Consider the following 10,207-nt stretch of genomic DNA (forward strand, 5'->3'; position numbering starts at 1 on the left):
TTTTTAATTTTTTTAATTTGAGCTTATTAAAATTTTTCCTCCCCTCCCTCCTCTCATTTCCCTCCTACCAAACGGACTTAAGCTGAGTAATTTCTATAAACAATTACTGAAGGGTCATATGTATATATAAAGACAAGTCCATTGTATTATTATTTTGGCCGATAACAATTTTTTATGCTTTTTTCGCTGATCAACTGCTCGTGACACATACAAACATCATTTTCTTTGAGAGACAAGGAAACAAGAACGAATATCAATACAATTATTTCAACTTTTTCTCTGGCTTATTTATTCGTCTTCTTCCATCTAGTTTCTTCCATCCGCGTTCAATGTACACTTTCCTGTCCTTTTCTTATTATAGTCCTCCCATCCTAATATAAAACATATTTAATTAATTTGATTAAATTAAGAAAGTTAGGTAAGTTAGCTAACTATAATAATATGACATGTTTTTTCTATAATATCTTAATCATCTTTATTATATCCTCCCTTTCTCTCATACTTGATTATGGTTGAGAGAGTATCAATAAGGGTGATTTAAGAAAAATTGATGGATATAAGAAATAGGTCTTATATAACCAAAATCAACTCCACAATTAGATCATATATTAAGGATTGGAGGAGTATCTTTTTTTCTTTTTCGCTATAGGTTTTTAATTAACGCTTAGCATCACCTTCTTTCACATGTAGCTTCTTCCTCTCCCTTCGTTTTCAGCTTTGTTTTTTTGGACCATCGACCATGCATGTTTACCAGTTGGGAGCTGCCTGACAAATCAAAGATGCATGGTAAATGAGCCCATACTTAGGAGTCGTAGCCTAGTCTTCGGGGCCCCAAAGAGAGCCATTAAAAATGAAAAGCACACAATAAAGATCAAATTTCAGCTATACAGAGGTCATATAAAGGTAAGAATTGAATAAAGAGCCAAGGATGTTGTGTTCTTAACGTGTTATTTTGCCAGAGATGGCATGTGTTCGTAACGCCATAAGCTGTTGCGTTTACCAAGATATTTCATTGATTGTTGCAAAACAATTTCTTTATTCATATCTTCAATCAAGGCAGGCATTGTCACGTGATCTTTGTTTATCTTTATTACAGATTTGTTCATCAATACTTCTGTTAGATTATACGTTTTGATGATAATAAAATTAAAGAACATTTTGTTTCAAAAGAATTTGAAAAGTATTTTTAAAGTGACTTATATGTAGCTCGAATCATCTTCTCTTAACTCAAGTTAGTTTTCTTGTCTTCAAAATTTTAAAATATGTGACATCTTAATTTTTATTTATAGGATTTAAGTGACTTTAGTGTTTAATTTTAGAAAGTACATAGAATTCTAGAGAAGCTTATTAACTAATTGTTGGCAAGAGAGATAGAGAGAGAAGTTTAAATAATTGATGGATTTGATGTTATAGATAATTGGAAGTAGAGAAATAGTGGAATAAGATATAAAATGATAAGAAAAGAAATGACAAGTGGTCCTAGATCAACAGTGTGGGCACCTTGAGTCCTTTGAAACCTGTCATTGCATAGTTTAATACTCCTCCGGTCCTTAACATAGGACCCAATTCTTGAGTTGGTTTTGGTCATAAATATAAGACCCATTTCTCATATTTGTCAATTTTCTCTAAATTACCCCTATGTATACTCCCTCAACCATAATCAAATGGAAGAAGGAGAGGGGTATTAAGAAAGATGATTATGGTATTTTAGGAAAAATATGTCATAATTAACTAACTTATCTAACTTCCTTAATCTAATCAAATTAGTTAAATGGGTCTTATATTAAGGATAGGAGGAGTATTTCCTTTGCATTACGATGTCTTATGTTACTATGAGAACCAAATTCATTAGGACAAATCTGAACAAATTAGGTACTGCTAAGTTCTGAATGGAATGATCCTTATCTTGTCACGTGGCCCTTTCTATAGTTGTCCATGATTTTAAGAATGCTCATAAAAGGATAGCTGTTAATAGATAGAAGTGCTCTATAATTATAAGTGTGAAAACCATGAATTTCTTGAAAAAATATTCAAATACAGTTATACATTTTAAAATCAATTATGACCCCAAATAAAACACCCTTGAATATGACAATATCAATTATGAATTTAAAATTAGGGGTGTCTAGTCTGATATCCATCTCAAACCGAATCATTTCAATATGAGACGAGACTATTCTCAAGACATTTCATCTTAGTCTTATAACTTTCTCCTTTTATTTATTTATTTTTTTCGTGTACAATATTTCTGCGGCTCTATTCTTGATGATGGGCATGAGTAACCTGATTCATCCCACGAATATAGACGCCGAGAAGTATACCTATTAGATAAGTTGATACGACTAACGAGGAAAATAACAAAAATTTTACAAACAGATCTATGACATTATGTGGTTTCTTGACTCAAAAAACATGAAAAATAAGCAAACGAGAATATAGTTTCAGGTATCCGAAATTTTGAGAGCTTGTAGTGCAAAAAATAATATCCTAAACGCCATCTTAGTAGTGACAATTAGAGTAAGAAGGAATATGACTAAATTTTTATCACTAAAAGCCTGTATATTGAACATATGGCAGATCCTCCACTAAGTTATTATACATCCCCGGTTTTGTAGACTCTCCTGCTAAGGCGAATCTTCTTTCTCAGTATTACCAAGATCCATTGCGCTAGCTCGTAGAAAAATTTCGCTCATAAATACACCAAGTATAGGGTTGCAGGATGGTGGCAATTGAGATCTAGTTTTCTTTTAGCAAGCACAGGTTTTTTCCTTCTTGAGGCAATCATATTTAAAGCATTATTGAGTATTGAATATGAACATTTCTCCTAATAGATGTTTGAACTTTTTGGTTTTGAGTTCATAATTATTTTTGCTGTATATGAGTAGAGGTGATAAAACGCACTGCCCAACTCATATTATCAACGTTATGTTGCGATGTTTAGATACTTTTTAAGCAAACATAATTTTCAAATTCATGCATATAATTCGTTGGTTTTTCCATGTAACAGTTTAAGTCATGTTTTTGATGATTGAAAGCACATTGATAAAAATAAAAAAGAGATGAGAGCAACTGAAACTTTACAGTTTAAAATTATAATTGATGTGATTCATCAAAAAAAAAAATGATTGATGTGACATGAAATGTTTTTTCTTAGTTGAACGAACGAATGGGGAAAAATAAAAAGAAAATAAAATAATAAAATAATCCATTTTGAATGCCAACTAATGAAATAACAATAAACAATCACCTTTATTTACAAATAAAAAAAATAAAAGGTACGAGGAAAACACATAAAAACAATTAAGAAAAATATTTGATAAAATAATAATTTTGTAAAAAATATTTGTAATCACCGATAATGCAAATGTAATTATTTAATTTTTTAATAAAAAAATGTGCAAACAATCATTTAAATCAAAAAAATTTTTTAAAGAGGCATACAAAATAAAAAGCCACCTTATTATAGGAGAAGCTAAGGAAGGAATAAGCTTTGCCGTGGATTATATTTTTCGGTAAACATAACAAATGATTAATGAACACGTAACAGAGCATGCCGCAAAAGACCATTTATTCTCAATTAATTCACCAGTTGTTTGGTTCTTGTTTCAAACTGACCAGCAATTATAAATCCCAGCTGGTTCTGAAGTAGCAGAATCAATTCTGATACTTTTAGAGGAGGGAGTACAACAATTTACAATCTCTTAATGATCTACCACAAGAATTTTCACGTGTGCCTAACTTAGTGAGCGTTATAGGGGAAGTTGATGCAAAAAAGTATGGAGGAGGAAAAAGAGAAAGTGGAGAACATGTTGCTGTTCTTTTCATTACCAAAATCTTACCATAAGGCTGACGTTAAAAATTCAATTGAAGTATCGAACAATAATCATCATATTGCACAAAAGGCACACTGTGCATCACATAGTGCGTATGCTACAGACTCCATGATTCTCCATCCTTCAGGGCCTATTATTGGACCTCACAATGCCCAATTTCTCAGCATCAGTACAAGTAGTACTAAAAGGAAAGGCGTGACTACTACATTTGTTGGCCGTTGCAGCATGGAGCATAATTCTGCTCTGATTACAAGTAGCATTGTTCTTCAACATTTCCAACTGCTAGAAAATTAGCAGATTAAGAGATGATTTAGTACCACAGCGTTGAACTTGAAAGCCAGGAATGAAGATTTTCAGTTCAATAAATTACATAATGAAGCCTGTTGTTTGAGAATATATAGTGTCAAGAATTACATGAAGATTTTTGGTTCCAGATAAAGGTTTTCTCATCCAAATTGAAGACGTCAAGATGAAGGCCATCCAGAATTGAGAATCAAACCATGGAAATATTGATTTTCCCCGCTGAACGGAGACTAATAAAACAAATGCAGACATGATGAAAATGAATGAATCCCAATAGCCCAGCGTGAGGAATTGTAAAAAGTAACGAAATTCTTTACAGGAATCAGTCATATAGAATAATGTAATTTAGCTTACTTTCATATTTTCATACATTACCATTGGGAAAAACTTCATAGGCACGTATCGGTTAAATATTGGGTTTTTAATTTCTACAAAATTTATTTGTAATGGATTTGGAGACATTAAGATAAAAGCCACCCAAGCTCAAGAATCAAGTTAAAAAATTTTGTATGTTGGCAGACAAATACAGGGTCTTCACCATTGAACAGTGACTTTTTCCGTAAATGCAGACCTCATGAAAAATGAACGAATCCTAAAAGCCCAGATATCAGTTTTAGCAGGACGACATTTCATGAAGAAATTACGGAAAGCAATAGAACTTTTTTCAGGAAAGATTCATATAGAACAATATAATCATTTTAGTTTCACGCTTTTGGGCCATACTACTGAGAATTACTTTTTTGGCATACATTGGTTATCCATTTCTTTTCGCAATGTTGTGGAATATATACCACTGTTAAAGAAACCAAGCCACAGGAGACAAAAAGCACTATAGGACCTCTGATCACGAGCAACTAATTCACAAATTTCAATATTTTGAGTGCCATGAGCCAGTTTTTCACCTGTTCCAACATTGATTGACCAGCTATGTGGTTTTACCTCAGATTCAAACACAAAAATAAGATAAAATAAAATAGAAGTAAACGTATGATATAAAAGAAGTAGGGTTTAATCGCAGCTATAATTAAATTAAAAGGTTTATCAGCTAAGCTTCATTTGAAGAAACAGACTGGAGGCTAGAAGAAGAGAAACTTTTGAAGGTAATTGATCATTTATTTAATTGATATCACAAAAACCTTGATTTGTGCCATATGATATCATCCTCCTTCACAGATAGAATGAATGCCAGAGTGCAATATGACCAACCAAATTCTAAACAGGATGGGGACCATAAGCTACCTGCAATAAGCAAAACATCAAGGTCAATTAATTCATCACTTTCACACATTTTCAAAAGCCAGTGCAAGGAATGAAAGAAAATATGCAAAATTTCCCACACCCTCCAACAGATTACCAAACAAAAAGAAAAATCAAAGAGGAAAATTTTCTATGGTGATTGATCATGATTCAATCCGCAGGCATGATTGAAGGTGAAATTTCAATATGTTAGGCAACTGTGTTTATTCCCTATTCATTTTAGCCCTGTACTGTGTTAGTCAGGTTTTAATTCTCATTTAGCAAATTCATATACTTGCAATAGTCACAATATCCTTATCACAGATTGGAAGCTTTTTATTCTCTGATAAATGAAAACAAAAACCATAGGTTTCCAGTATTTACTATCAAATTCTTCAAACTAGAAATAATTTTATCTCAGAAATCAGAACTCAAGAAAAGTAAACCAAACGGAGAAAAATTTCATTTTCAAGAAAGGAATACTCTTACAGAACAATAATGAGAAAGAGCACAGAGGAGTAATCGCACCCCTCTGATGGAAAATGATGGGTCCTCCTTTCTTGCTCTCATGTTGAAGAGCTGAAGAAGGACCAAACTGAAGTAGATAACCACCAAGTAAGAGCAATATTGTTCATCTGTACTTTTGACAACTTTTCTACAGAAATGCCATCAGATGCTGAGGAAGACGAAGACAATGACTAAGATTAACAACACAAGGTGCTGCAGAGGGCTAAGAGAGAATATTATACGTGAGTGGATGGTGGAAGCTTCAAGCATGTGGTTCTGCGCACAAGATTTTAGGTGAGGATGAGATCAGATCCATTATATTTGGCTTAGCATTTCTGCACAAGGAGAAAAATAAAAGAATGAGATCGCATCATAATTAATCACGTAAACAAACTAGGGGGAAAAAAAAAGGATGCCTTTACATGAAAAAAAGTGAAAACTTAATAAATGAAACTGGATAATAGTATAATGTAAAAGAAGTATCTATAAGGGCTTTAGAAGCACAGAGAACTCCTGGAACGAAGTTTTAGCTAATACAAAGCCAAGGGATGTGCGAAATTTTATGCCACTCTTGTCCATTCTTTTGGTACCGTTGTCTCAAAAATGGACAATTCCCATTAATAAATAAATGGGAAAGCGACCTCGATAAACTTTCCTCTGGCAAGCATTGGAGATTTAGGCATTGAAGAGATGTGAGAGGGAGAAAGCCACTGCTATTTAGTTTGACCAAATCTGAACATCCTTCAAATCTAAGAACTTTGAGATTGGGTGGCAGCAATCCCTCTTCTGGGAAAGACTCCACATTTTCAAAACTTCCACCAATAGAGAACTTTTGGAGAGAATGAAGTCTACTCAAGCCCCAGTTGATGCGAGAAGCAAAAAGTTTGGGACAATTATGGATTGAAATTTGGACAATGCTCAGAGGCAATCCTTTCAGAGGAACTAAGTGCAGCTGTGGGCAGCAAAACAGTGATAGAGAATGGACATAAGGAAGAAGTGTACGCATGTCTTCATGAAGTGACTTCAGATGGGTCAAGCCAGAAAGATGGATGGATTCAAGTTTAGGAGTAGAGAATGCTTTGGTAGGGAATGATTCAAGCTCCAAATCTCCACATTGTTCAATCTCTAGCTTTTCTAAACATGGCAGGTGTGGAGGAAGTGACTTTCTTAACCTGGGACAATATCGTAGAACAATCTCTTTAAGGCAGGGGAAGCATTCACCTTCAAAATGCATCCATTCTTCCCATTCCATCATTTCAGCAATAAACAAATTTACAAGAGATGGGAATGGAGCCCATGACAAATTATTATTCCCATAAAACTCTAACCCAATCTCCTTTATTCCCTCTAATTTAGAAATATCAACCGACCTGAGAGAGGGTAGTTGCCCAAGTGACGCCAAACAAAAACAATATTTACATGCCCGCAACACAAGAGATACTAAATTAGGCAAATAAGGAGCATCAAACCAATCTGGAAATCTTGTGCCACCATAGTTTCTAATAGTGAGCTCTTTCAAGTTCACATGAGGCTGGAGACCTTCCAAGGTGAACCTTTCATTCTGTGAATCCTCATTGTTTCCACTCCATTGCAGTCCCAATTTATATAAGTACTTCTTATCCTTCATACAGGCCTCCCTAGCAACTATTGGATCATTGACATTTTCTAATTTTGAAACCTCAAGACTGCCTCGAAGATAAATGAGTTTCCCTAACTCCTTCAAATTAGACCAATTGTGTCTTCCCACATAAAAACCAGTCAATATTTGAAGATGTTTTAACCTTCCCATGTTGTTTGGCATCTCCCTTATACTACTCCAACTTATATCAAGGTGACAAAGATTGATAAGGTTGTGCAAATCCGGTGGCAACTCAACCAAAGATTGACACGCCTGCAATTTCTATGTTTGCAAATTAGGCAGTTTACAGAGTGAATCGGGTAACTTGCTGATCATAGTTTTAGAAAGGTCTAGATAATGCAGATTCACCAACTTGTCCAATTCCAGAGGTAACTCAACAAGCTGAATGCACCCACACAATTTCAAAGTTTGCAAATTGTACATTTTACAAATTGAATCTGGTACTTGATCAAATCTGGTGTCAGAAAGGTCTAAATAACGGAGGTGCTTGGAGTTGTTCATGCCAACACTTAATTTAGTAATAGTTTTAATGCTTCTCAAACTCAAAATTCTCAAGTGCTTAAATTTGGATAATATTTTACCCTCATCCTTACCCTCCTTAATGGAGAATGGTACTCGTTTTAATGACACAAAACATCGTAATTGTTTACACTCATGAAAAGGCTCTAGTAATATTTCACTGCTATCACGTGAAGCTGAGTATGAACAGTAGCGAACATTTTTATGAATGTTTCGCACATTACCATCCTCAATCCTTAAACAAAACTGTCCAGATGTTGATTTTGCAAAATCATTTACAAGATCATGCATGATATACGCATTATGCGTTGTTGACTTTTGGAGAAATGACCTTGATTCCAGTTCAGCCAAGATTTGAATTCCCATTTCTTCCACATTTTTATTTCCTTGATGGCAATGCAACAAATCTTCGGCCATCCACATGAGGATTAGAGAGTCCTTCTCAATTGGATAGTCTTTTAGAAATATAGAACAAAATGCAAAACACCGCTTTAAATAAGAAGGAAGGTAATGGTAGCTTAATCTTAAAGCTGGCATTATATCGCTCTCATCATCTGACAACTGCCATATCTCACAATTAAGGATTTCATTCCATTGTTTCTCTGATGATTTCGTGTGCAAGAGGCCACCCAATGTTTTTATAGCTAAAGGCAACCCTTTGCACTTTTGGACAATCATTTTACCTATTGATTCAAGATCTGTCCTCATGCTGTCATCCTTATTTCTAAATGCATATTCTGCAAATAATTTCCAACCATCTTCTTCATTTAATAAGGCCAAGCGGTATACTCTACTAGAGCAGACAACTAGTGCTACTTTTTCACTACGTGTTTTAACAATGATCTTACTTCCTGATGTCCCATAGAAAAAAGGAACTTGCAAAGCTTCCCAATCAGATTGGCGCTCATTCCAAATATCATCAAGAACTAGCAAAAATTTCCTCCCCACCAATTTCTCCTTCAATTTCAGCTGAAGCTGATTTAGGTCTTCATATCCAGTTACGAAACATTCAAATGCGGAAAGTATTGTTTTTGTGATTCTAACAACATCAAATTCTTCTGAAATACATACCCAAGCTTTGAGTTGAAACTGATCCTCTATCCTTACATTATTGTACACTAGCTGAGTAAGAGGGTCTAACCCAGTCCACCCATACCCACAACAGAAATCACAGATAGTGGGTTCATACTCAGATCCTCATCAAGTAAAAGCTCAATTATTTTTTCTCTGTCACTATCTCTACCATATATACTGGACTCACCAACAACCAAAGATGCAGTTGGCAGTCTGGCGGATAGTTTAACACCAACTCCAGCTTCACTATCACTACCAGAGCCTTTCTTCAATCCCAGCGCATCCTTTTGTTTTGCAAGGAACTCCAGTTCATCAAGCACTTTCTGGATTCTTTCTTCGATGTGTTTTTCAAACTGATTAACAAAAGAAGTAAAGATGCCTCGTACATTACTGGTAGCAGATTGACTCTCAGTTTTGATCTTCAGCCTGGTTGCCTCAGTAGCAATCTCATCTAAGAGGTCATCCGCGACATACACCGCATGCCTGAGCTCGTGAAGCCACTTGTTCACATTTGGGTTTGTGTACTGCCTTGCTTCTGCACCATCAAGCACTTGATTCACAGAAATGAGGGTGATGTGAAGCTTCTTGAGCACGCTATCCTTGAGGTTTCTTGGTCGGAAGTAGTGAGTGACGTCAGAAGAAGCCAGCCTTTGAAAAGCGACTTGAAGAGCAGCAGAGAGAAATGCTCCACCCACAAGCTCAGCAGCCATGGTTTCTTGTATACGATCAGAGGAGAGGATGTGGAGTGAGAGACAAATTCTCATTTCTTGTAATAACCACTGTACAGCGAAGTCAACAAAAATTTATTGATTTGGTTGGGCATGATATTGATGGGTTGACATATAAGCATTGTCATCTATCAAAACAAGTACACAAATAAATTTCAAAGATTGACCTAAATATGTCAATCGTATATTAGTTATTAAAATAAAATAAGATTACAAAATTAAATTTAGTGAAAATGACTAGTACTAAATCTCAGAAACCATAGTCCATGGCTCCATCGGTAAGCGGGCTGTAGTTGTTATTAAAATTAAGATTCAGCCATTAAAGTTGTTATCAAAAGGATGCAAAATAACATATATATTAACTAATT

The 10,207-nt window shown here is 34.8% G+C and overlaps 2 protein-coding genes across 2 annotated transcripts; both read right to left on the minus strand.

Annotated features, from left to right (window-relative positions):
• Nucleotides 1-6,405: 6,405 nt before the first annotated feature.
• On the minus strand, nucleotides 6,406-7,680 carry LOC114741028 (putative disease resistance protein At3g14460). The gene has a single exon (XM_028929289.1). It carries the CDS (start codon nucleotides 7,678-7,680, stop codon nucleotides 6,406-6,408), a length of 1,275 nt encoding a protein of 424 aa, XP_028785122.1.
• Nucleotides 7,681-7,779: 99 nt separating this feature from the next.
• On the minus strand, nucleotides 7,780-9,821 carry LOC114741029 (putative disease resistance RPP13-like protein 1). Its single transcript, XM_028929290.1, has 2 exons — nucleotides 9,299-9,821; nucleotides 7,780-9,173 (listed from the first exon to the last, which is right to left on the minus strand). The coding sequence occupies exons 1-2, from the start codon at nucleotides 9,819-9,821 to the stop codon at nucleotides 7,780-7,782; spliced, it is 1,917 nt and encodes a 638-aa protein (XP_028785123.1).
• Between the last annotated feature and the right edge of the window lie 386 nt (nucleotides 9,822-10,207).

Source organism: Neltuma alba, unplaced genomic scaffold (assembly GCF_004799145.2).
Source record: "Neltuma alba isolate B1F8T4 unplaced genomic scaffold, ASM479914v2 tig00003240_pilon, whole genome shotgun sequence".
Taxonomy (NCBI): Eukaryota; Viridiplantae; Streptophyta; class Magnoliopsida; order Fabales; family Fabaceae; genus Neltuma; species Neltuma alba.

Excerpts from the sequence above, each read along its gene's own strand:
- LOC114741028 (XM_028929289.1), bottom strand. The coding sequence starts at position 7,680 with ATGCCAAACAACATGGGAAGGTTAAAACATCTTCAAATATTGACTGGT.
- LOC114741029 (XM_028929290.1), bottom strand. The coding sequence starts at position 9,821 with ATGGCTGCTGAGCTTGTGGGTGGAGCATTTCTCTCTGCTGCTCTTCAA. Across the intron at positions 9,174-9,298 it reads AACTGCATCTTTGGTTGTTG|ACCCTCTTACTCAGCTAGTG; the intron begins GTGAGTCCAGTA and ends GGACTGGGTTAG.